This window comes from Monopterus albus, unplaced genomic scaffold, assembly GCF_001952655.1.
Source record: "Monopterus albus unplaced genomic scaffold, M_albus_1.0 scaffold8.1, whole genome shotgun sequence".
Taxonomy (NCBI): domain Eukaryota; kingdom Metazoa; phylum Chordata; class Actinopteri; order Synbranchiformes; family Synbranchidae; genus Monopterus; species Monopterus albus.
In genome coordinates this window covers 2,306,220-2,334,070 of record NW_018127888.1, presented here as the reverse complement: position 1 = coordinate 2,334,070, position 27,851 = coordinate 2,306,220, and the positions used below count along the sequence as shown (strand labels likewise).

General features: G+C 40.6%; 1 protein-coding gene across 1 annotated transcript in view; it reads right to left on the bottom strand.

The window, feature by feature from the left end:
• Nucleotides 1-11,673: 11,673 nt before the first annotated feature.
• LOC109951874 (calsyntenin-2-like) overlaps nucleotides 11,674-27,851 on the bottom strand; it is a 221,980-nt gene continuing 205,802 nt past the window's right edge. The window contains 6 exon segments of the mRNA XM_020586609.1: nucleotides 11,674-12,699; nucleotides 12,798-12,982; nucleotides 15,513-15,636; nucleotides 17,893-18,038; nucleotides 18,642-18,812; nucleotides 22,329-22,540. Coding sequence (XP_020442265.1) covers nucleotides 12,487-12,699; nucleotides 12,798-12,982; nucleotides 15,513-15,636; nucleotides 17,893-18,038; nucleotides 18,642-18,812; nucleotides 22,329-22,540 — 1,051 coding nt within the window. The 3' untranslated portion in view covers nucleotides 11,674-12,486.

Genomic DNA, 27,851 nt, shown 5'->3' with positions numbered 1-27,851 from the left:
TGGGGGAGAGAGAGGGAGAAGGTCCACACTGGCACAGTTCTGTTTTTGTCAGTGTGGACACAGTGCAGCACTCATGGATTACATATATACAGTGTATGTGTGTGTGTGTGTGTGTGTGTGTGTGTGTCACTATTGCATAGAAACAAAGCTGGCACTGTGTGAGAAGACGACTCGCTGACAAGCAGGCGGTTTGCCTACAGGCTAAAAGCAAACAACTCTAGTCTCTTTTTGAACATTTTGAATCTCCCTCCTCTCTTCTGCCCACGTCTCTTTGTGTTTATCTCTTTATATAGGTACGTTTCCACCAAAGGGTTTTGGAACCTAGAACCAGAGGAACTGACGTGGAACTAAAAGTCCCCCTTGTGCTTTCCTGGGTGGGTTTCCGCCACCTAGAACCAGGCAGATTGTGCAGATTAGACCCATGAAGAATAAAAAAAAAAGACACAGGTGTTTGAAACGCAGTATTAACATATAAGGAGAAAAGATGGCGTCGTCCTGGTCTGTGTATTCACTGCTGATGACTCTGATGTTGGAGTTAAAGTTTTTCTATTCACTGGCTGTGTTCACCCTGTTCACACTGCCACTAAAAAAACCAGGAAGCCAACAACATATTACTTATCTCAGTTACTTTTAACGTTGATAAATGACGAACACATTTTTACCTTTAATCCTAATATCTATGCTAGAGTATCACAGGTAGTGTACATAGTTCCTCAAAAACTTTTGTTTCTTGGAAAATTCCTGCTTTTTTACCTTGTGTCACAGTCACTCGCTCCAGTTTAACTTTACCCTACATATGTCATGTTTGAACTCGATAGACTGCACCTGCTGCACTCGACTTTCAAGCTCCTGTGCCACTGATAGAGACTGGTATGAAGGTGGAGCTGTGTCTTTTCTGCTTGTGTGCCTGCTTCCAGACAGTACACACGGTAAAAGTACATGGCGCTTCAGTCATTTCTGAGACACTATCCTCCCCCAGAGTTTTAAATGCTGCTTCTCTAACTTTTTTTTTTCTACACTGTCATACCCTCATGGGTTTTTAATCCCAGATTTACTTTTGAAAATTATGGTTTTATGATGAGATCTTTTTAAAATTGTCTTTTTTTTTTTCTTATGGATTTTGAGATTTGTAGGCAGGAAATCTCACATATACAGGTAGAAGAATGTGAATAAAAATAAACAGCTGAACTCACACCGCCTCTGTGTGCTCTTTGGAGAGCGGTGTTATTGCTAATAGAAAAATGGGATGAGATTTTCACTGGGACACTTTCTTTTTTGGTTTTGTTTTAATTATAGAAATAATTCTCCAGGCTCTTACCTGAGCCTCAGCTACTGCTGTCTTTACCAACATATAAATACTGGCACGTTCCTTTGCAACTAATGGATGTCTACATCATAGGTTTGTAGTCTTGTTACTAAACGTTAGTCGACACCTTTCAAATGAACAGAATTCACAATATGTAATGGTACAATGCATATTTGAAAAAGCAGCGAGGAGAAATATTAAAATTCACCAGTGAACAATGCATGTTTTTATACTTAAAATGTGTTTTTCTCAGGACTGTGCACATAAACTGAACAAAGGTCACTGGTTCCATTTAGAATTCCATCAAAATCAAAAAGTATATCAAGTAAACAGTTAAAACCCATGATCTCTCATTTGTTACATCAAACTAAACCTAGTGTTTTGTTTTACCTTTTCTGATCCAGTTCTGCAGGAGGGCCACGTGAGTCGCTACGTGCTGCACTACGCTGCGTCTTCAGTGTGGACACTGCAGTAGTATCAAAGTGATACTTTACACTTGGCTTCTGACACACCAACCAAACACAAGCTTAGTTTTCTCCTGCAGTGACATTGAACTCTGTTATCCTCTGGTTTAGAGTAACAGTAGTGGCTCTGTCCTCTTCTTTGCTTGGTTTGTTTGGCAGTGTTATTTCACAAATGTCATGGTTATACCTCGCCATCAAACCCTATTCTCTTGTGAAACTGAAAAAAAAAATACAAAGAGTTTTACATTAAAGCATGAACTTCCTGCTTCCAAAACAAATGTTGGAACGAATGACATTTTAATTACACTTAGTGAAAAGTGTACCATAATACTTAAACAAGCTTCACGCTGCTGTATTGTACCAAAGCAGTGTTATTTATTTCCATGGCGTATGTGGTATCGTCTGTAACTAGAAAGGTTAAAAAGTCAGCTGGCGTCCAATGCTAGCTACAGCTGATAAAAATGCTGGTGACAGTTATCATTTCAGGTGATTTAAAATCCAGATAGAAATGAGAATCCTGCTTTTGTTTAGGCCCACTTCTGTGTGAACTGGTAGCGCCATTGTTTTGATATTATTGCAAATAGAAAGCCGGGGGCCAACGGTGACTAAAGGGACAGGTTATTTTCTTCTGTCAGTGACAAACATTACTAATGGATGCTTCCTTTATCAGCGCCGATAACGTCATAAACACAAATTACACCACCTCGTGCTCTGTAACAAGTGCAGTGGCTACAAAGACTTAATGTGATGGAAAAGCCGCCGTTCGCTGTCACAGCCCCTGTTGCTGGTTTTGGTCTGGAGTGGAGGTGAGCTGGCTCTAAACTGGACTCCACATCCCAGTGCAGGCTTTGAACACAGAACAAAGCCTGTTGTGTGATCAAAGTTCAGCTCGCTGTTGCTTTCCCTGCCAGCAGAAAACCCATTAATGTTGCACAGCAGAAAGCAGCCTGTGTTGAGAACATCATAATCTGTGAGAGGTGGTGCTCTCCCTGCTTTTAGCTCTGTCTGAGAGGGAGCTGACTAATGCAGGACACTTGGTGGACATTTAATGGTTAAATAACAATGTGTCTATTGAACAAGATAGATTTTAATGAGAACTGACTCAACACTGTGCTCCGGTACCTGTTCATTAATACTGTAGCATCAAAATAAACACACAGATAAAGCGCTGAAACACTGGCCGCTCCAGACTAAGTTCCAGTCTGCAACTGATCACCTACTGCAGCGTGTGCCTCACCGTATAGCGCTGTTCAATAATGCAGGAACCAGCCCTTTAAAGGATGATTGAGCAAGCTGGAGCTGATGACTTGTCTGGTCTGGTTAAAGCCGACTTAGCTTTGCTGTAATCCATATTTAGTTGCCTCTTGACAGCAAGGTTTCACATCAATTCATCTCGGTGTCTCATCCTCCGACTCAGCCACGTTCTGCCAACTTGTTTATTCTTCCTTTTACATGGTTCTGCTCAGGCTTCTTAAATCCTCCCATCACAGTTATCTGTGCTGAAAAGCGCATTTTCCATCTTGGAGCTTTAGCTTCTACCTCACCTGCTTTGAATGAAGGTAAGTAAAATGTTTCATCTATTTGATGTTTGTGATAAGATCATTACTACTGTATGCTTTCCTCATCCTTTCCTCTTTGCAGGCAGACTCCTTTCCACCCCACATGCTGTCACGTTATACCTACATATGTATTAGAGGCTGCCAGAGCGAGATGAGGAAGAGATGGATGGCTGGAGGCCAACTGTCTGCTGCAGAGATCCATAATTTATGGAGGAAAAATCCCGTGCTTGCTTTTCTCGGTAAGTCTGAAAACTAACCTTTCATATTTCTCACTCTTGGTTCTCTCCTCTACATAACATATGAGGATGTCATCAGACGGTAAAATTCCTCGGAGTGCAGGTTGTTTCTCTGACCTATTTGATATTTTGTAGTCACACATAAGGATATGACTCCGTGATCTATCTGCTCCAGTTGTTGGTTTTTGGGTTGGAGAATGTGATTCATCTTGGAGACGTTCATAAAAAGACTGATAATGAAGTTTGGACCTTAAATCACTTGGTCCAGATTTATCATTTATTAATATCAGAATATAAATTTATTGCAAAGTGAAGAACATCTGTAAATTGAAATTAAAGGCCCTCTGGGTTCTAATCCTCAATGGATTAAGTAAAAAAAATAAAATACACATTTCTAACTTCATAACTACAACAAATCAGCATTTTTTAAACAGTCATAGTATGTTATGTACATTACAAGGACACATTGCAAGAGAGTGTTTTAAAGGTTTTCCTTCATCTTTCTGGACAGATCACTCCATAGTCATCATCACTGAGAAGTTCTAGTGAAGATGCTAATGTTTCGTTTGCAAATGTTGTCCAAATATTTGCAAATGCCACAATTTTCAGGCAAGGAAATCGGTTTTAATTTTTGAGTGAAAAGAGAACTATAAACTTCATATGCAAATGGAGACAGTGCACGCTGAGCCCTTACTGCTGTCTTCTCCTAACGTCGACAGTTACATTGTGATGATGTGCAGTTAGAACTACTTCGCTATTGGTCACCTCGCCCGTAACAAGTTTTTTAAGCAGTCACTAGCTGTTAAGATGCTTTATCATGGAGGACTCATCAGCATATACTGTACTAACAAGCATTCTGCTAGGATTATTTATTCTTCACATACTGTATTTTCATAATTTCCCAGAGACCAAGGTGATGACATTCAGTGATTATAGAACAGATCCTCACACTTTAAAAGGTAGAAGCAGCAAATGTTTTTTTGCTTGAGAAACTACTCGTCAGTTACAAAACTACAAATACAATTCAACATGATCAAAATAACCTGGTATTTTCTTTTGATTCCTTAATCGTTTCAGCGGGAGGTTCAACCCCAATGACCGCATGTGCACTAGCAGCTCGGCCTCAGCGGCGGCAGACTCTCAGCTCCGCTATCAGCTCTGAACTCTCTTTAAACGCTGCCTGATCAGTGCGTTCCCCTGGCTGGAACGCTGTGCTGATAGCTGGAGGAAAAGTAGAGAGAAAATGATCAAATGATGCCAGAGAAAGCAGGAAGGGAGCGGAGAGGGGATTAGTGAATGGAGCGAGAGCGAGCTGGTTTGGAGGAGGATGGGAGGATGGGAGGGTGGCACGGAGTGAAAATGGGGAAAAGGTGATGTGCAACTAGTGAGAAAATAGACCATCTTTAGCTGCTATATATATATAAAAACATTTTTTATCATCTGAATGGAGATAAAATGATAGTACAGACACCTTTTCTGCTGATATGGAAGAAAGCCTTAAAGATAAAAAATATACAGAGGCAAGAGATTTGAATGTTTTGTAAACAGCAGCTTCATGTGCATATAACTAATTAGAATACTGAATTGTAATTTCAGCATCACTAGGTTTGAATATTACCTGAATACCATTAGTCTACATGAAAGTATGTATGAGTCATACTCTTATCTCTCTGTTGTGCACACACACACAGCAGGAAAGCTCAGCGTGAAGCCCAATAATACAAGTCCAGGGTCTTTTCTTATCTATACTTCATCATTTCTTTATCTCCTCCGTACATAGTCAACTTAGTGGACCCTTTTCCAAGGATTCCAGTCGCACCTCCTGCCTGCTTTTTCAACCTTTTCAAATGTCATATGCTGCCTATTAAGCAAAACCAAGCCACCTTAGTGCATGGGTCTATCTAAAATTAGTGATAATATATCCATGGGTGTACACACACAGCAAGATTAATCACTGGCCACAGCCTACAGGCAAAACGTCTGTCTCATCTGTCAAACTAATCATGTATTAAAATTTGACTGTTCTGTGCGTACATTGGTAGTTTAATCAGACCTTGGCCTCATAATCTCATCAAAGCAACACACAGGACGTCCAGTGTTATTGCTGACTCGGTGTCAAAAGCTTTTGAAATCCTCCACGTCTACAAACACACACTCTCTGTGACGTCAGCGTACAATGTCATCTGTGCCCGCTGGCCTGGTAATGTTTTCTTAGCATTGTACCCAGCAAACCTTATGTAAATATACAAACAGCACCAGCAAACCTTATGTAAATATACAAACAAACAGGATGACCTCTAATGCTGTAATCCTGGTTTTGATGAAGAATACATCCTTCTCTATTTCAGCGTAAGCACTCCCAGATGTTTTTTTTTTCCTCACTCGGCCATGACAGATGGTGATGATGGCAAGTCACCTTTTGGTCAAATGTTGTTGTGGAAGCTGTGTTAGCTTTAGCTGTTATCCATGACTAAATAACACAAAGGAAACTCCTTGGAAAAGATTGTTTTGAAGTCTAATCTTAAAAGCATATCAAACAAAATTGATATCTGAGAAATCTCCTCCACCCTGCATATCAACTGACCCCCGATCTCTAGATAGATTCGGTATTAGCTGTGCTATTGCTGCCACCTTCTGGCAATCTGTAGTTAGTACAACACATTAGCCCCATTTAAACTGTATGTGTGATAGAGAGCAACAGAGCTCTGTGACTGATCCAGAGATTCAATATTGGAAGAATCACAATGGAAGATTTTGATTATCAGGTACCTTGCAAATTATTAAATGATTTTAGTCTATGAATTTGCAGAAAACCCAAGATGTTCAGTCTAGTAGAGATGAGAAAGAAATTATCCCCACACTGCAGAAGCCTGAACCAGAGAATATTTGGTTGTCTTTGCTCGATAAATAATTTAAACAATCAATACATTAGCAAAAACTGCTAATGTTTAATTGACTTTTGACAAACTATTGATGAATAATTTCAACTCAAAATTGAAGCAGCCATATAACCTGACTTTGTCTAGTATGGGGCAATTCCCAATAATGCTGGATCCTACATTTCCCATGATGCAGTTAAAAGCTTATTGGTTGTGCTTGCTCAGTTGCCCTGGAAGTGTAGATATTCAAAGTGTCTGATTCTGAGCAACTTTGAGACTTGCCATCTATTTTGACTTAGAAGTTGCACTTAACAGTTACTTCTTGAAGCAAAGAGTGAACTTTGGACTTAATTAATTAATTAAATTAATGCTGGATGTGCATATTGGCCACTATAGGCTAACAAATCTGCCCTGACACCATAAGTGGTGAGTATGTCAGTGTTGCTTCCACTGCTCCTGAATAGTTATAAAAATAAATTAGAGCTTTAACCAACAGCAGTTATAATCACAACTTGAGGTCCGCTTACATTACAAGGCCATTTATTTTCCTTGACCTCGAGTTGAGACCGTTTTGTCAACTGCTGCTTCCAGTGTCAAGAATGAGCCCTCAGGCCATTTGTCACCATCGCTTCATCACTTGGTGAAAAGGTGTGCACTATACGTGTCGGCTACACAACCACCCACAGCTTTGTTTTGTGTGCTTCTGTAGAAGAGAGATGTCACTGAAGTTGTCATCATTACACAACAGTGAAGTTCCTAGGAAAGGAATGCATGTGTGTAATGTATCATATTTACCAATAGCAGGTTTTCTCTAAATGACGCCCAAACTTTCAGCTCTGTGATTTATGGCAGTGCAAACTGTTTCCACTGATGCTGTGGTAACACTTTTAACCTCCATTATGACTCCACTGTCAGATGAATGCTAACCCCGACTCTAAACGTAATATTTAAGAACAATTCGGTGCACGTTTTACTGGAGCTGAGGTTTCTTATTTATCAGTCTTGTTTTGTTGTGTTGGTTGTTAGTGTGCACAAGCTCTGTGGCTGAACTTTGTAAATCCCTTGCCCACCAGGCATCACTGTGTGACCATCTGCTTTTACATTAAAATATCACATGACTGCCTGTATCTTGTTGTGGTTCACTGCCTTTTTCACTCCCCTGCTCACATTTCATGCTCATCCCCCCCCAAACAAATCACTGTAAGGTCTGGTTTGTTATGAGAGTAGTTCTGCGCATGTGTGTGCAAAATGCCTCAAATTGCCTTAGTAGTTGTACTTTCATCACTGCTCCTTGTAGTTCTTCATGGTTACGGTTACTTTATTCTGGAAATTAGTGTAATCTCTTTCTACTGAGGTATGCTTCTAATTTAAATATTACTTTTACAACTTCCACTTGCAGGCAACTTCTGTGATTGACAGGACGTCACGACCTGATACAGACCATCACCCAAACAACAATAAGAAGCAAACAGCAGCATCGGTCCATCTCTGAAGACAATGACTTGAAAGGACAAAGGTAATAATTACAGATATACATATTTATGCTGCACAGTAGCTTGACTGAGTGAAGACAGTTTTTTGTTTAGTTTTTCTCAATCTATTTCTGTTTGTGAGAGTGGAGGTGACAGTGCCTGGGGCTCCCCCTGCTCTGCTCTCTACTCCAGAAAACAAAATGTTTTGTGAATATTTTAACGCCTTTGTACAAAGTTGGTGTGTCGCTGCCATTTTGTGAAACCCTCCCCGCCGTCATTTACACTGATTTCACAACAGCTACATGGTTTTAATTTTTCAAAAACCATGCTAATCTCTAAATTGGCTCAAGTCTGAAATCCTACATTAGATGATTACTACTTCAGCAGGTTGTGGCACGGAGTTTGAAAAACACAGAGTGCGACTCAGGGAGCCAATGTGGAAGTGTAAAACAGAATCGGTCACCGATTTAAAACGGTTTGTAGGTGTTCGATATAGTCAATGTCCACTAGATGGCGACATCGTCCTGCTCACAACAGCAGTGACTCCAGTAACAAGACAATTCATAGAATATTTTACTGACTAGTCATAAACAAATTGATAAGTAAATAAAGTAAATCTAATATTTTAAAAAGAAGAATGTTAATGTATGTAAAACAATGTTAGCTATAACCTACTGTAGTTGTAATACTAGTGATAATGGGTTAAAGTTAAAGGCATTTACTTGTTGTGTGGACAAATCAATTTACAACATTTCATGTCATAACTTTAGTTGCTTTATCTTACTAACATATTGCTTCAAAATACAGATCTTCACAGTATATAAACTACCAATTTAGCCATTAAAGGTGTTGTAAATGAACAACACTGCAATAGTCCCCATTTCTCTTGAGGCCGCCCCTACTGCATCTTATACATCACAACACTAAATGAATGTCTGTTTTCAAAGTACAATCATGATTAATCACTGAAATGCAAACACAAATACTTGAAACAGTTTAGGACCTCAGGAAGCATAGACGTACTCTTAGTGGCGTCTTGTTTAACATTCCCTTGCTGACTGGCTTTACCGTGCTACGTTGGCCTTTTCGATAGTCTTTTATAAAAGGATAATCCAGAAGAGATCAGTGCCGCATCTTCCCCTGAAAGTAGCTGAGAACATGAACGGACCATTGCATTCAATTAAACTTAACTTCTTTAAAGAAATGTTCACAAACTGAGTGCTGTTGTCATTAAATTAAGCGCTGCTGTTATGAAACCAGGGCTTAAAGGAAGGAACGTTTGAGCCTGAAATGTGTTTGGGAGTCATGAGAAAAATGGAGGGAATGAGGGATCTAACAATTAAGAAAATAATTAATTGAAAATGAACATTGCCACAAGACGAGAACACCAAATCTAATAGTTTAACCTCAAATCCTCACGTTAACTAGAATTGTCCAAATGGCGGGAAAATGTGTTATCTACTGTAATTGCATCTTAGTACAACTTCCACAGCCAACTTCACTTATCTCTCAAACTTTTTTCCAACTCTTGTTTCTCCATTTCTGTGAAACTGGCAAATTAGTCCCAAAGATCTTGACGATATGCAAACAAAACAAAAACAACCTATTCATTGCTGTGCTTTTTCATAGTGCTGACATTTCACTGAGCGACAGTGTAAAGTTTTTTAAATAAAGTAGGTCTGCTTTATTAATACAAATGTAGGGCTCCTCAAAGCTGCAAACAAAGCCTATTTATGCAGCCATACTCTTTGTACATGAGCTTATAAAATAGGCAAGAATATTTTACACAAACAGTAAATTTATCCCCGACTGCAGTTTTCCACTGTTACAACATTTTAAACATGTTTACTCAGACAGCAGATTAAAGATTAAATTGTAGTTGAAGGAATAATTTGGGCCGAAGGCAACCTCAAGCTTGTAAAATGCACAAACACAGAGGAAACGCACACAATCACATGAGCTCAGCTAGATTCCAAAACAAGTTTTTATTGGCCAATTTACAGAAAGTGCTGTAGTGACCATTCCAAAGAAAACAGACTGAAGAGTCCAGAGAAAAAAGAAATTAAAAAAAAAGACTTGAACACATTATACAAGGTTTCCATGTTAATTTCACCGGCCTCCTCTTCTAAAATAATCATCAGGACAACACTAGGGCTTGGTTCAATGCAGAACTTTGAGGGGTTGTGACATCACAAGACCAGGTGTCACAGCAGATGAGGAGAACTCTTAAACAACAGATGAGACTGTTACATGAACAGAGCTACAGTATACACAAACAGTAGGTTCTCCCAGCTACACCCACAGGACAACAGTCAAAATCTCACCAGGGTAGAAGTAGAAACATTTCCAGTGCTTTAACTAAACCTTGATCGCCCAGTGGCAGACTGTCCCATCAGTCACTGCACATATTTTTTTGTGTAACAAAACTGTGGAGTCTTTGCTATCAAAAGGTAGCGACGGACTGGAGTCGAGAGCCACTAGCAGGGAATAATGCCCATTCGCTTCAAGATGAAAAAACCTTTGACTGGGTTTTCTGATCAAGTCAAACGTGACACTGCCAAATGTGGTCACCTCTCCATCCTTATGTCTTTAAGTTGCACCAGGCAACTTTACAATTGGTGGCCACAAGTGCTGCTAATGAAGTGGGATTTATGTAATGTGACATCACTCACTAGACCTAAATTTCTTCCATTCACGTTGTGCAATTGTCTTGCAGGTGAGATGTAACTGCAGTCGCTGTGCCTCTTAGTAATTTGGCTCAGATATACTTTCTTGCAACCGCTAATTTTGCTTTAGTGATGTGTACAGTGTGTCAGTCACGTGTGTTCAGCTTGCTATGATGTTCGTATCGACTGCCCAGGCCACTCAATTAGTTTATCTAATGCAGTACATTGGTATCTGAGTATACGTCAGGGGATAATTAACAAGAGTATGTAATGGAGTGCCAGAGATATCCACCTGAGAAAAATATCTGGCTTTTTAACTGTTGAATGCATCAATATTTTCACCAACTAGTCTGTTTTCTGTTGCTCATCTATTTGCTGCTGGGCAGGTGGTGTACTGAAAACAGCTGCCCGCTGCTGCTTGGACTGTGGCTGACGATCACAAAGAGACTGTAAGTAGCAAAACCAAAACAATGAGCTGAACATCTCTTCAAAATATTACTTACATTAAGTGAAGCCATTTGATCAATTGTTGAAGTGTTGTCCTTGAAAATCCAGTAGTCTGTTCCATTGCTTTTCTCCTTTTTCACTTACTAATAACAAGTTTGCTCTGCAGCTTTAATGAGTAACAGGACTGCGGATGATATAATTACTGGTGCAGCTTTGTCTCACTAAGTACTCACTGTTGAGGACCTTGCTGCTGCGACCACACCTGAGACGTTTGGGCAAATATTGGGCTCTATACATGCAATAAGTACGGACGGAAGAGAATTAAAGCCACTGTGCAAAATTTGACTCCTGATTTTAGCTTCAGAATTCCCACTGAAGTCATCATTCTGGAAAAAAAAAAAACTCAAACTGTGTACAGTGATCCTAATCCTCTTCCGTGACGATGATGAGGCTCTTCTTTGTCGTAGCCCCGCTGTGTGACTTACACAATTTATACCTGCATATTATTACGTTAACTTCTCACCTAGTGAAGATTGAACTGATCCAGTCACTATGGAGGCAGTGGCACATCCATCCAAACAAACCCAAGTCACTGTCAGCTGGATTGATCTGAACAGTCGTGACACGAGCGCGAAAACCGCCGGGGGGGGGGGGGCTGAGGGGTCGGTTCTGTAAAGACAAGGGTTCAGGGTGTGCACGTACATGTGAAGAGGTGGCATGTGTGTTCTCTGGGTGGACAAAGTGGGGTTGGGCACGGTCATCTACTATACTCAATATTTACAAGAAAGGAGCATACAAAATGTACAAGGTGACCTCCGTCTTTCCCAAAAAGTTCAACGTGACGCCTGCGACAGCACACTGAGCATGTTTTTTTGTCCTTTTGTTTGTTTTTGAGTACCATTGAAAATATTCTATTTTTGTAAAATCACCTGGCTTTGCCCTATAGGCTAGCATAAAGACTGATAAATAACAGGAAGTATAGAAACCAAAAATAGTCAGTTTCTTTACTTTTGCAACTCACTTTCCTTAGGTTAAGACTATTTTGCATTTTTTTATGGGACATCAGAAATCTTACTGTGAAATCTGACATCAAACTGAACCTATGGTGCAGGGCTCAACTGATAAAATGAGATTCAAACAACTTTATTTCATTAAGGACTGTAGTTGTACTGTAGACTGTAATGGGAGAGAGATCATTCAAGGAAAAACATCTCTCTGGGAATGACCTAAATTTGGCAAGCTGTCCATTTTTTGAATCGATGAGCAGTTCTAATGTCATTATCCACTGTATAAAATGGGGGGGCTAACAAGGCTATTGTTAGATCATTGCACTCCAGTAGGGGGAGACATTACCTCATTTTTAGAGCATCAACATCAGTTTTTTTGTGTTTCAACCATCTAATTTGAGGTTTCAGTATGGGCTTGTTGCAGAATGTGTAAGGGAATGACGATGTGTTTCAATAAGATATTGTTGTTTTGTCCCAGTTTTGGCCTTTTTTGCTCAGGCTTTGCATCCTGGGTAACTGGACATCCACTTCCTCCTCACTGTCATCTGACTCAGCGCTGGTGATGTCATCCTCTTCTTCCTCATCATCATCGTCATCCTCTTCTTCGTCTTCCTCCTCCTCCTCGGTGACCTCCTCCTCTGCAGCCTGGGTCTCCTCCAGGTTCTGTTGTGAGAAATATTCACTTTCAGAAACTTGTTTTTAAAGAAAGAAATCATAACTTCTAGTAAGCAGAGCATCAGTGTGTCTTCCCCCCCTCCTACCTCCATTGGATTGACAGTGATCGTCAGAGCTGAATCGTCCCAGGGCGCATCTGCCTCTTTAGCCGTCTCCACCAGCTTGACCTCCTGCTGGTGGGTGAGGTGGATGCGGTAAATCCCCAGCACCACTACGACTACCAAGGCAGTAATACACATTACAATTACCACGGTGGCAGCACTCGGCACACCTGAGACCAGGATGAGAGAAACAGAACTGACTCAGCTTTGATAAAAGAAGCAATTAAAAGCAATGTAGTCCTGCCAAAGCTGCCTCAGTAAGTCCCTCCATATACTGAGTGTAATACTAAATTTGCTTCATGAGTATACAGATGGATGGATGGAGCTGACTGAAATATAACAGCTATTGGACCTATTGTCATAAAATTTGGTACGCATTCATGTTTCCTTCAGGATGAACTGTCAGGATGTTATGGCACCTAGGGCCTTTCCATGTGGAGTTGGTGCCTGCATGGGTTTTCTCCAGGTAGTCCGGCAGCTTTCTCCCACAGTCCGAAGACATGCAGTTAACGTTAAATGAACTCTGAGGCTACGTTCACATTACAGGCCTTAAAGCTCAATTCTGATCTTTATAGTCAGAACCTTTTTTGTGTTGGTGGCTCACATTCATGCTGGCAAGTGCTCGTGCAAGTTCCTCAAAAACTGCTCAGTTACAACATGTTCCTTCCTCCTTGGCTTGATCAGAAGCTTCTCCATAAATGTCCAACAAATGTAAAACATCCTCATTTCACCTCTGAGCCCCCGTCGCTGCTCCCCGTGTTTACTTTTACTCATCCGTGAGAACAAAGCACAATAACTCGCTCAGTGTTGTTTAAACTTTTAGTGCAGTTTTTGCGCCCATGGCTTGCATTCAGAAGAATCTGAGCTAAAGAAGTGGGGAGTGGGGGATACTACTGATAGCCATGTGTAAGCTTCAGATCGTATCAAATAAATTTCTATAAAAAATTTAAACACATTTAATTTTGGCCTCAGTGTAGAACACATCTGTAAAGATGTATCATAAGCGCTATTTGAAGGCCTAACCCAAACATACACTGAGGGATTTCTCTTGATCTAAAATGTTTATTGCTTTTGCTGTGATCTCCAGCCCAGTGAAATAAGTTCTCAGTGCCTGCCTTCTCCTCTAGTTCCTACTGATGTGTGTGTGTGTGTTTAACAAGGGTGAGACTCACACAGGGCTCTTCAGATGATCATGTGATTGTCTAGTTCCAAGATTTTCACAATTAATCCACTTTGATCGTCTGAGTGAAGCTGCATGCAGCCCCTCAGAGTAACTTGGGTGAGGGTTTGTATGCACTCACACAACCCCTGATGTTTTTCCTTCACTTCCTCTACATGCAGTATGATCTCATGTGCCATGGCGGAAACTTTAAACAGAATCTTTTTTATTTGAACCTTTTGCCATATATCGTGCCCCGATTTCCAGCTACCCTCTCTGCTCAGCTGACCTCTTTTTCTCACACTTCCCCCCCATCTCTCAGCACTGTTAACAGCATTGGCCACTGAAATCTCTAGGACTCTAAGTAGAATCCATTAGAGCCTGATGAATAATTTATTCTCGTGTCGTAGATTAAGACCAGTGTCTCTCGTCCTCACCATGTTCTCTTTGCTTCAGCTCACTAATATGCGACTAGGGAGGGGAATGAACCTGCTGCATCATCTGAGAGGACCTGTTTACACTGCTCTCTCTCTCTCACTGAGGACCATGTCTGATGAACAGTACAATTAACAAACTAGAGAGCGAAACTGAGTGTTCCCCCTTGGATCGAGCCACGTTTACCCTGGGATGGATAGCTGCCAGGAAAACTCTTCACAGGCTCCGTTTTTGCAGCAGTGGCTGGCGAGAGCAGTCTGATTCTCAGTGCTTTTCATTCTGTCTCTGACAGTGCATTTAGGCCACGCCCACAGTGGGTGGGGGTGGGGTAATTCATCTTGATGCCACTGACTCTGTTGCTCGACAGTGCTTCTTTGACAACCCAGTCTTTTAACAAAAAGCCATAAAAAGCCTAAAAGCTGCTGCATGGTAGAATGCACTACCAAGAAGGCAAAGAACACAGTTTTAAAAGCTGCAGAAAAAAAGCTTAAAGACAGAAATGAGGCATTAGCAGGAAGAACAGGGAATGGGGGGGATCCTGACACTTGATATGCAGCAAACATTTTGTCACTATTAGGCCAAATTTCCAAATGTCAGCTTACTATATTTCTGTAAGTTAAGCTATAGCATTTTGACAGTATGCAACGTGTGTTATAGATCAGAAAGCTATGCAGCTTGCTAACAGCTGATTTAACCCATCATTATTTTAGTTATCAACTGCACCCCAACCTCCCTCTGGATCTGGCTCTGTTTTGGAAATAAATAAAACTGTACTGCTCATTTTCCTTTGCCGTGCCATGTGTTAGTGAGCTGCTGTAGTTAAGATCCCCGTTTCCCTGTTCTTCCTGCTAGTGCCCCACATCTTATCCACTTTTGTTTGGCAGCTTCTAAAACCTCAACTCAGGGTGCTTTGCCTTCTTAGTAGTGCATCCTTTTAGGCATTTTTCATTTTTTTTAACGAGAAAAAAGACGCAATACAAAGTCAATGGAGTGCGATGAAATGTTTTCTCCCCCGGTGGGCGTGGTTTTCAGAGGCTGCCTTTGGCATCTGCCCAGAGCACGAAATAGAAACAATAAACACACTAAACTAATATGAATCTTCTTACCTGAACTGTGGCTTGGATACAGGTCGTGGATCATCGATGGATGGTGGACTGCCTGCATGTACTGTGGCGACGCGACCATGTGATTGACATGTTCTACAGTTTCTGAGTTATGCAGCACGCTGACCTGGGAACAGAGGAAGCAGATGGCTTTATAGAACATGAAGATTCAAGTCAACATTTTACAGCTTTGTCCATTCAGTCACAATTTCTCCCATCTCAGCTAAACTTAATCTTTTCCTGAGTCATACAGCTGACATATTCCAGAGTAAGGCTGCAAATGTATTTGTGTCATTTAGGGGACAGGGTCACCTCAGTACAGGAAGGTGAAATCTAAACTGGATTCAACTGAACGCACTGCAAGATCCAACCCATGTTTAATGCAGCAGTTTGCCTCGTCCAAGTAAACGCCAGAGAATGTATAAAACTGTCAAACTTTGTTCAGATCAGGGACAGAAACAGAGGATACAGCAGAGCTGTATATATGAAACATGTATTACACGTGACACGTGGGTGAATGTTTCTGTTGCTAGAGCGGGCCGATTCACCATGGAACTGCTCAGGGGTTGAAGTTTTCAATGTGCCTTCTCTTGATAACATGAACCAGGCTGTGTCATTGTGTCTGTATAGCACGGCTGGTGCCTAACAGCTTGTTCAGTCATCTTTCATCACTGAATTGAGCCTGAGTGTAACATTACGTTTTGAGTTACAGTGAAGACCTTTTCTGCATATTTTTGGTACACTGAATTTAAATTTGTCACGCTTCACATGCTGTTTTCAGCGAGATGGCATGAAACAAATGCAGCTGAATTGCCTATGAAGGTTCATTTTTAAATTTGCTCAGAGACCTGAGCTGAATCAGCTGTTACCAGCTCAAGCACTTTGGTTCACTCTGTAGTAAAAAGCAGCAAAGTCTCCAGTGACAAATAGCAATTGCTGCTGACTATCCTCAATGGTATTAACAACATTTACTTCATTCATTTACTTCATTTATTATTTTTGAGCTGTTTATCAGATGTTTTTTACATCGTCACGTGTTTAAGGAGGGTTTGGAACACGTATCCTGATGTGCAAGAAGGAACGTGTTTATGCCAGCTCATGTTACAAAAGTGGACTAAATTGTATTTAAAGGGTCAGAATATTAGGAACACCTGAATACAATGTAGTCCAGTACAACACCAACTTAAACTATGAGCTCAAACATATAATTGAATTTATACATTCATGACATTTTCACCAATAACATTTTGAGCTTCATAAACACAGATGTTAAGGTGGAAGTGTTGCATTGAATTGCACACAAGTGCACAGGTTTATATCAACAGTATTTTAAACACTCCCCATACAGAGGCTAAGACTAACAACAATTTGCCTCTGCTCATGATTAATGTTTAGGGGTGAGGTAGACGCAAATACTAGCTCTTGTTGCGGCATTTTTTGGTCAACATTGACCCTTCCCATGCGGAGGTAGACGCAAATACTAGCTCTTGTTACGGCATTTTTTGGAGGGTCAACATTGACCCTTCCCATGCTGAGATCGTACCATTTATACAGAATGGCGAGGCAGAAAATTGGCACAACACTCTTTAATGAATGGCCGGTGTAAAAGGGGCTTTTGTCAATTTGTCAGAACTGGATTAGTTTATTCATCTGTGCCATAAACCTCCATTGTTGTTTGAGGACCATTAAAAACACACCAGGGAAACACATCACTGCACTGGTGGACAATTCCTTCATTACGAAACACCAGACCCTGATATTTGTTAAAATGTTGGCCAAAGGCTCTGAACAGTCATAACCTTTTACAGTATCTGAAATAAGCAAGAGTCAGCTGCCCATGCGCAAGATCTCTGGATACTCTTTAACGAATATTAGGATCTTGTGTTTCGAAATATGTCACAAAGTGCAGTGGGCCGTTTCCCTGATGTGTCTGTAATTGTTTTTTGAATACCAGCAGAGGTCTATGGCACAGACGAATAAACTAATCCAGGATTCACAGACTGAAACATTAATCGTGAGTAGAGGCAATTCAGTGTTGGTTTTAGTCTCTGTATCAGGAGTGTTGAAAATAATAATATAGAAAATGACTGGCCTTATCCTTTAATTTTCCTTGATGTGTCAAGCACTCGATTACAGTCCACCTGTAAATTGACTGGGCATACAGTAGGTTTGAAAGTTGCAAACTTCTGCTTTCACATTGTTACTAAGGGTTTTTAAGTTTCGAGTTTTTCTACTGATCAACAGAACTGATCATTACATAATGTTTGAAAGGTAAAGATACAAATACTGGCACAAAACTTTAGCAACTTGACTCTTAAAAACTATCTGTATCACTACTGAACTTTAAAAACCCACACTAGTCAAGCTGTAAGTTCAGACTGACCTCCAGGTTGAACTCGTTGCTGGTGTAGCGTCCATTGAGCTCTGAGCAGGTGAGGCGAAACCTTCTCTCTGTTAGCTGTGCGGGCCGCCAGTTATAATAGCGTACCTGTCTGATCACCTGTTCATAATTGGACATGGAGTCTACACCTACAGTGGGGACAGAGACCACCAGAGATAGTTATGTGACCTCGTGGGAAACGTACACTTACTGGCCACTTTATTAGGCATACCTGTGCAGTTGTGTGTATTCCAATGCAACACTTCCACCTTAAAACATCTGTTTATGAAGCTCAAAATGTTTTAGTTTTTGGTCAAATTGTCATAAATGTTTAAATTCAATTACATGTTTATTATTGAGGTCATAGTTAAAGGTGGTGGACTACACACATGAGGGTCAGAATATTAGGAACACCTCTGAATAGTCCAGTACAACACCACCTTTAACTATGACCTCAAAGATAAACATGTTATCTTTTTATGATAACTTCACTAAAAACAAACAGTTTGAGCTTCATAAACACAGATGTTAAGGCGGAAGTGTCGCAGTGAATTGCATACAAGTGTACAGGTGTACCTAATAAAGTGGTTGGTGAGTGTAGATTTGTAACTTTTACACATGTGCAAGGCTGAAAAAAGAGAAAAAGAAGAGCTGCTGTTACAATAGTAGCAACAGACTGAGTGTTATCATGGAAACCAAATGTCTGAGAACACACCAGAGGTGTTGGTATTGGTGTTACCACAGTAACCTACCGTATATTGACATGCCAGAGGTGGAGTTGGTGGCGTCGAGGTGCTTTCCAAGCAGGGCGCTTCGCTGCAGTTGGAGAGACTCCTGGCCTGCCCTCAGCTCCTCCCCCAGCACCAGGACATCACAATAGTCCAAGTTGTGTATGATCTCCTCCAGCACTCCAGGTCGATGTACTAGAAACACACACACACACACACACACAATTTGCCTTGAAAAAGCTCAGCTCAGTTTAGCCTCACCTCACTTTGTTGATCTGGGTTTTACAAGCAAGAGGAACTTTCTATTTTTAGCATAGCCCATGTTCTCACTTCTAATGAACTGCACTGCATTTCTCTCGGAAGCCAGTTTTCAGACACCTCAGTGTCATTACTGTAGTTCAGATGCCTTTGTTGTTATTTCACCAAATAAATACAGTAAATCAAATAAACTGCTCCAAACGTGCCTCGTGTTTAGTGTACAGTATGTGCCCTTAACTGTCATTTGACAATGTAATTATTGCTGCCACTGTTAAACATTTGTTGAAGAAAACTGGGGCCATTCTGTGGAACCATTATGCAAACAGTACAGGACACACCACACCTTCTCCTACTCCCAGACTCCAATTACTCATCAACCCTCAGAACACAGACAGTGCCGTGAGCTGCTGTGGTAATAAGCTCTCTCAGACAGCTCCCATCACAGCAGTGCTGGGTGGCTGCTGGGGCTCTCTGGCAGTCTGCTAAACACTAGCTTCCATCTCTCACTGCTATCCAGCCTTCTCCCTCACTGTACATGACCCAAGGGAGGGAACTGGCTATGCCCATTTAACGGGTTCTCACTGGAGAAAGATGGATAGGTGTGTCTGGATGGGGGTCTTTGGGAGGGGAGGAACAGAGGAAGGCTAGAAAAGGGGGGAAAGTGAGCAAAACGGGCAGAAAGTTGTGTTCCAGACAAGAAGGAACTTTTGTGGTGTATTTGCATATGAAGGAATTTCTTTAAATGTGAAAAGGGGCTGCAAGAAACACTTTCATTTACTCTTACATTGCTTTTTACTCTCTTAGCTTATTGTTTTGAGTGAGTAGCTAGCAAGTTCTAGCAGGCAACTGTTTTAGCAAAGAAAAAAAAACAAAAATAAAACTAATTCTGAAAAAGACAATATGTGCTTACTCTATATTTGTTTGGTGGCCAGAAACACAAAATGAATTCAAATAAATGCTGCTCGTGTGCTGTATCTCCCGGTAGGTGAATGTTTGCCAGCAGATTAGCCAAAAAAAAGACGTTTCTCATGATAAAACTTTAAATATTTCCATGTAGGTGACATTGTTGCCTCAGTTTACTGACTTTTTGACTCTTCTCTAACTGCTGTGTTATGCTACACTTTAACAGATCAAGAAAAAATATTTCTATTACAACTATCAGCATAGGTTTTCGATCAGTTTACTGTTTGGTTGTCGAGGTCTGTCACAGTTACTTACTCCATCTGACTTGTGCATTTGCCATGCCCTGGTGTTAACTGCAGCTAAACGGAGAACTATTTAAAAAAAGATATAGGTGCAATAGCTGACACAAGCTAGTACACGCTAATAGAACAGCAGTGCAGGGCTGTCCCTGGAACAGTCTGTTGTGATCATGCAGCCAACACTGATCAGAACAACGGTGTGGGTGGGATTGAACTGAGCTCCTAGAAAAGAATGGTAAAGAAGAGAATGGAGACTGGAGAGTGACCGGGAGAGTCAGTGAGTGTAGAAAGAGTGGGAGTGAAAAAGGCTAAAGAAAAACTGCAAAGCAAAGCAGAAGATTAGAGAAAGAACAGAAGATGACCATGAAACCAAATGGATCAAAATATTAAGCATTAAAGATGAACTTAAGAAAGAACCGTTGACTTTGGCTTATATTAAAGGCATCAGACTAAGTCTCGAACAGATACTGTACAGAACAGGAAAGAGCTGGTGCTATGCAGAATCAATAAAAAGACAATAAATGACAGACACACAACATATGGAAGAGGGCAAGGGGGTGATTAACAGGGTCCAATGGAAGCTTGAATGCCCTGCAAAAGAATAATGATTTACAGTATTTCCAATCTGTTAAACTTTGCAAGATCACAAAACCTGCTCATTATGTGCCTCTCCCACACACACACACGTCATCTCCCTTCTTTCTTTCTATTTCTGTCTTTCTCTGGCTTCCAGCTAATCTCTTCCCCCCAGCAGCAGTCTCTATTTCACTATCAGAAAGCTCCACTGACTCCTGAAAGCAATGCCACTTTCTACTCTTCCTCCTCCGCTGCATTACACACAATGGAGGGCTAAAACCTTCCTCCCATTCTGCTAATCTGCTCCTAATTGACTGCAAGTGGCAGGTATGTGGGGCAAAGTTTGGCCCAGCCAGGCTGTTCTTGCCACTAGGGCTGCAGTGGTATGCCAGATTCTATACCTCGGTATGAAAATTGATGGTTATCATACCGTGCACATTTGCTTATTACTGGTATTGCATATGCACCTTTGCTTGAGTGCCTGTCAGACTCCGCAACAGACACCACACATATATGTGGCTACTTTTACAGTGTGATATTAGTACTTTTACTTACTTTTTGCTGCAGCACCACAAGTGGCCAATGAGGCAAGGCTGAGTGGTGGAGCTGTATCCAGCCCACCTACTGTATATCCATAGTATTTTTATATTAAAACTCCTCTGATAACTCTTCAACTCTAGGGGGATACACACACATTTATTCAAGTGACTAAAGCAGTTTTCAGATAGGACGGGGTGGGTGCTGCACTCTGCTATCGAACCCATTCATTTCTATGTGTCGCTGCTGAGGCAGGCTGAGCACAACGTAAGGTCACGCTTGCCGGTCCCTGCATGCTGTGCTGAAGTTAAAGAAAGTTCAACTTGGGCACAGCGCTCGGTGACAACACCTGGACGCGTCCAATTGCAGAGAACCTGACAGGCCACAAAGAAAATGGAGGAGAAGCTGATTTTAACAGACCCACACCATCTTCTTCTTTGCTGCAGCTAAACCCTTCTTGTACAAGCCCACATATTCATTCTGGGAACATGTCAAATTATATATCAATTATGATACGAGACTTGACAGTCAAAAGAACTAACATCTTAGTACTTCATTGCAGTTTTGATAACCTTTCTCACCAAGTTGGAGAATTTGCCAGTGTGAGAGCAAAAGCACAACTTTAGTTTGCTGCGCCTCTAGGCGTACCAGATGAAAGAAACCTTGATTTGCAGCCTCATGAGACATTATGAAATGCTGAGCTTTCTCTGACGGTTTGTTTTGATAGCGAGTCAGGTGGCGCTGTATCGGCTATGGGACTTCATGAATCAGTGAACGCATTATCAATATGAAAAACAGCTGAAATATTTATTCAAGACAGATTTCTACCTGTAGGGACGCATGTATCTCCCACTTTGTGATGTACCGTACACTCAAACTTCTATCAGTAGGAAAGTACATTACAAGTATTTTAAGACACTATTCACTGCAATGGAAACTGCAATCATTTGTAACTTTAAAAGTAATAAAGTGATCAAAATGTACATTTAAGTCAAAATGTCATATTGACAATATCATTCCTGTAGATGATACTGAAGCTGACTGCAGCTTTTGCCCTAGGGGTGGTGTAGATGCAAGGGGATGGTAAATTTACACCAGAACAAGTGGCTAATACTGCAGAAATAATAATAGTCCATACCTGTGTGCTGTGTGGTGATATCAGTCCTGGTCACTGTGCTAATGATGTGGAGGTCGTGGAACAGAGCTACGCCTCCTGCCGCCCTGAGGTCAGAGGCTGGCCAGCTCAGTCGTTCCACTCCAGTGATGGTAATCCTGGGCTCACTGGGCTGCAGCACCATCACTACCGCATCGATGTCAGGGATGGTGATACAAGTGTCTTCACCAAAACACCTGGCGATGGAGAAGGGGATGACAGACGGAGATATAAAGATTTGGTCTGGTGGTCTTTTTTTTTTTTAAATAAAATTAGCTGTGCATGTGAAGATATTGGTTTGTGATCTAATGAAATTAACCAGCTGGCTTATATTAACAAAAACACTGATTAATGTGTACTGTCCTTATAAATAAGTAAAGTTTAGCATACAGATGACAGTGGTATCAAGCTCCTTGTTTTATTGTCATCTAAAAAAGTAAATGCCAAACCTTTCCTTTAATACCGACCACAATCTCCCAGACGTCATACACACTGTGTCTCCCATGTGCACAGTACGTTGTTCTTCAGCAGTGTACAACAGTGTTGTCAAGTGCTTTATGTAATTTTCATCCTCTTGCTGATCTCACTCAGCATGACTGACCCTGTTCAGTGAAGGTCATACAGTCACCTATATAAGGACCTTCCACTTGATACACAGCACCCAGGGGTGACAGAAAGCACAGAGGAGCATGTGAGGCCATTTTCTAAAGTAACTCTGACAGTCACACAAAGTGCCATATACCTATGCAGCGCCAGACTGTAGAGCTGTTAACCATTACATCACCTAATAAAGCTTATCATCAGCAACAGGACCTCTTACAGTAGCTGCACTAAAACAAAAGCAGCTAAGTCCAAAACCAGACCACAGTACATGCAGTTATTCAAGGAATAATACGTTCTGTCAGTGCTCAGGCAGGACACAGAGACCTGCAGCAGCGTGCCTGCTGTGTTTTAATATGTGCATATTTGACTCTATTTTTCCCTGTCAGCGTGCACAGCATCCACTGGCAACCTTGAATGGAGAAACACATATTGACTCTCCAGAACTTGAGCTAGCTAGCTTTGAGCTCACAGTGGACATAAACATATTCAAAGAAATGAGTGCAGACACCCGACTCACAGCTATACTGAGCAAAGACTGCGGATTACACATCAATTTAATGGAAAGAGACATTAAAATGAAAAAATGACAGAGGGAGGGTGAGAGAGAAGGGGGTGGTGAGGGTGATGTAAGCCATGAAAGCTGAACAAACAAGCAAATCTTGGTTTTTACATTTCACCAAAGGCTTTTCAAGCACACAAACATCTGTCACTGGGAGGGACAGAGATGCTTTCTCTCCCTACCATAGCTTTGTAACCAGCAGCAGGAAGAAATATCAAGCTTATTTCTTGCATTGGAAAAACAGGCTGCAACACTATTTTCTCATCTACATTCTAATGTAAACTATGCATAAATCCATATGATTTCTCTCCATATGTTTTCCCATCTTAGCTTATAGTTAGGTTGCTATATTACTATTCTATCATTAGTTATTAATATTTTCAATATGCTATAATACTATTAGGACAGCGAGGGAGAGTAGAAAGGTAATTGTTGTGTTATATCTTCTGATATTTCATGGCACAGTAAACGGGTGTGGCTGAGCAGGGATAAGACTGACAGCCATCTTAGTAACTGCAAGCAAACTGGGGGCCTGGGCTGTCCTGTTGCCACCGAGTATATTTAACCAGTGGTTTCTAGTCAACAGGATAGCCTTTGCTTGGGCCCATGTAGTGGTGTCTATGAAGTTATTAGACATGCATTCTAGAATAGCTCTGGAGCCAATCCCAGCTGACATTGGGCGAGAGGTGGGGTCCACCCTGGACAGGTTGCCAGTCTATCATAGAGCTTACACATAGACAAACAACCACACACATTCACAATCACTCCTACAGGCAATTTAGACTCACCAATCAACCTAAGCTGCATGTCTTTGGACTGTAGGAGGAAGCCGGAGTACCCGGAGGGAACCCACGCAAGGAGAACATGCAAACTCCACACAGGCCCCGGGTCAGCCCGTGCTCGAGAGGAATTTCATCCTTTGATTCTTAAAAAACTTTTTATTTTAATTCTTGAAACATGGCCTGACAGCTGGATGAAAACTACTGAACCATGGTTTGAAACAAGAACAGGTTTCAGGGCATCACATAATCTCTCCCTTTCTTTCCTGTGGCGATGGCCAGTAGTAAGTGTTTGTTCGCTGTTCAGGCACTATGCCACTGTTGTGAGCAGTGGGAGATACAAACTCAGTGATGCAGGGAGACAGCTGCTGGGCCAAAAAAAAAAAAATTCCTGGAGCCAGTCCAACTTAATTATAAGGAAATATGACAAGGTGCCTAAAAGGGCTGTTGCAAAGATTAGCCCTCATGAGTTTTATTTTTTCAATGCCTGGAGTAATTGCAGTTATTAGGCATTAGCATGAAACAAATTTAACTGCATTTAGTGAAAATAATTATTATGTCTTTTTAATTGTGAGGAGTGACGCTGTCTGTGATGGGCTGGAGGTGTTTTGTCAGGACTTGATGACGTGTTATGATGGGAGACCATGTCATAGGCTCTCACAGTGTAGCTAACTCAGTTGAGCCTTAGCCAAGCTTTGTAGTCTAACTATACAGTAGGAAATTCCTCAAAACAGAAAACCATACTGAATCTTATTACATCTATTGTTCTACTTCTATTACTCAAAAACTAATATTGTACACTTGTATTTCTTTCCAATATAAGTGAAAATATTTAACCTGTGAAGCAAACATTTTGTTGCTGAATAAGATGTACTTCTAAGATCATCTTTCACTGGGTGCTTAAATGCAAAGAGATTAAATGTATAATCTAGAACTTACAAACCCTCATAAATAAAACCCTTCTCATAAAAGCTAGCCATTAATTTGTTAATAATACAGAGACATATTTATTATCTCAGTGCCTGTATATGTGTGCAATAATTACCAGTTCATTCAGTGATATTATTTTTATTTAATATTTATTTTTAAATACTCTAGATACTGTATAGAGTGCATACACCATTGTATATGGACATATTTTGAAAGTATTAGTATAAGTTTTGTCTATCTGCATGCACAGCAAGTTACAGGCATAAGCAGGCCTCAGTTCGAGACAAGAGATTAATATTTTATATCACCAGCTGCCAGGTTTTCTACACAGCTTCAGACAAATCCTAATCAAGGAAACGTGCACTGTACACCAGTCTCTAATCCCAGACAAAAGAAAGAAAAAATCAAAATTTATTGTTCCTATTAAACAATTCAGCATCACATCTGAGGATTTCTTTAATTATCAAACAATCAGAGACCGACCAATTAAGTTACCTGGTATTAGTTTTATTCAACAATACCTTATATTCACATTCAAGCAAGACCTTTCACAATAACATTTTATTGCCATCTGTTAATATTGTGTCCTTTATTTGATGTGTTTGTGTAGTTATGGTAATTTTAGTTGGAAAGAAATATGTGTAAAACTAGTCCTTTGTTTTGACTTTCTACTAAATCTTGGTTAAACCTCAGATCAGTGCTACCAATGGTTTACTTTAAGACAATAAACCTAAATAAACTAAATAAATAAACATGGTAAAACATCTCATAAATTGCTGTTGAGAAGGATTTTCTGCCTTTGATAGTAACGAAGCATCACAGGAATCAATATGTTGACAGATTGGTTGTTTTTATTTATGTGTAATAATACATATTTGTGAAGACTGTCATTCATCAATGTCATTGAATAAAACCCAAAATCTAAATTATATTTATGCATATTTAAGGGAAATGGGTGAACAAGGCATTATAACAAAAACTATATTTGCCACTTACACAGTATATTTCCTTCTAAACTACATGCATGCTTTCACCGGTGGGTGAGAATGGGACGTTTTATTTATGTCAAAAGTAAAAAAAAAAAAAAAAACTGCACATATTTGGATGTGAATACTTATTCTGTAAGCACAGTTTCTCAATCACCCTCTGTGTAAGAAACTGAAGCCCACTAGGCTTGTTATTAAGATTAGTGCTGTTTGCATAATCATTTTTATAGTGCCTGTGGTAACTACAGTTAATAAGTGTCAGCAAGAAACTAGTTTAATTGCATTGCTAGACTTTATTCAATTGTTTGTCCATTTAATTGTAAAGAGTGATATTGTCTGAGTCAAGGGTTTTTGACATCTTACAGCAGGATGCCATATTTCTCAGTCTAAGATACCTTGTGTCTATGCTATGCTGTGTGAGCATAAAGCAACAAAATGGGAGCTTATTTTGAATGGACACCCTCACACACTAGCTTCAAATACTCAAGTTGGTGCTTGATTAGGAACATCAGTCTAATACAACAAGCCTGTAATAAATCCTCCTATCATAAAACTTACTGTGTTCAGTTTTTGTTTAAAATGTTTTGCAGAGGCATTGATTCGACTATATGGTCATTTTAGAAAGACAGTTTGTGGTGCTATTGACTTGTATTGTGTTATGTTTCTATTATTGCATCTAGTCCATTTATTTCAATGAGGCTATGCCAAATAACAGAAACCCCTTTCCACGATTTAACAGCAGCACAAACTGTAGCCTCCAAAATGAGCATATAGTTGAATCAATACCTCCCTGAAAAGATCTGAACATTATCATCTCCATGAGTTATTGTAGGACTGATGCATTAGGCTGTATTAATTTTAGCTAGCTGTACCTAATAAATTGCCAACCGAGTGTGTATCCACATGTAATGCATCACACACAGGTTCCATCCCTCGTACACATGCCGGTATTCATACAGCTATGCTAACCATCAGACCAGTCACCATTCTACAAGCAAAACTTCATGTTTAGCAATGATGCAAGCTTAGCTGTCATTAGCATAATGTATTTCCTGATAACTGATGTGCCTCTGGCTATGATGACTCTGCTTCAGTATCTTCACACACACACACACGCACACACACACACACCCACATGCATGAAGTTCCCGTACCCATGGATGTACATTGAACCCAACAGGAGGGCAGAGAATAAGCCCCCAGGGCTGTGCTGCAGGGGTCTACATATATTTAAAACAATCATGAATTTTAATGGTAACCTGCCAAGGGAGGCTGTTTTATCAGCTAGTCTCTCCTCCTCACACACGCACACTCTCTCTCTTTATGTATCTTTCTTTCTTTCGTTCCTCTGGCAAAACCCAGGCAGAATTATTAATACATAACATGAAAATGTAAAAACTGGCCCCTGGTGGTGACAGGGAACAGAAAATGGTGTATTAAAGGAAAAGGACAGCAGCGGTAAGAAGAAACAGAGAGAGAGGAGTGAGAGAAGGGGGGAAGGTATCAATGTGTGGCAAGAGAATTACATATCAGTCAGGCTGTTATATCTGCCATGTTGTCTTAACACCTAACAGAAGTGTCAAGGTGGGTTAATTCTTTGCATATCTGAGAGAACAGAGACAAACAGAAACAGTAGGAGAGAACAAAAGGA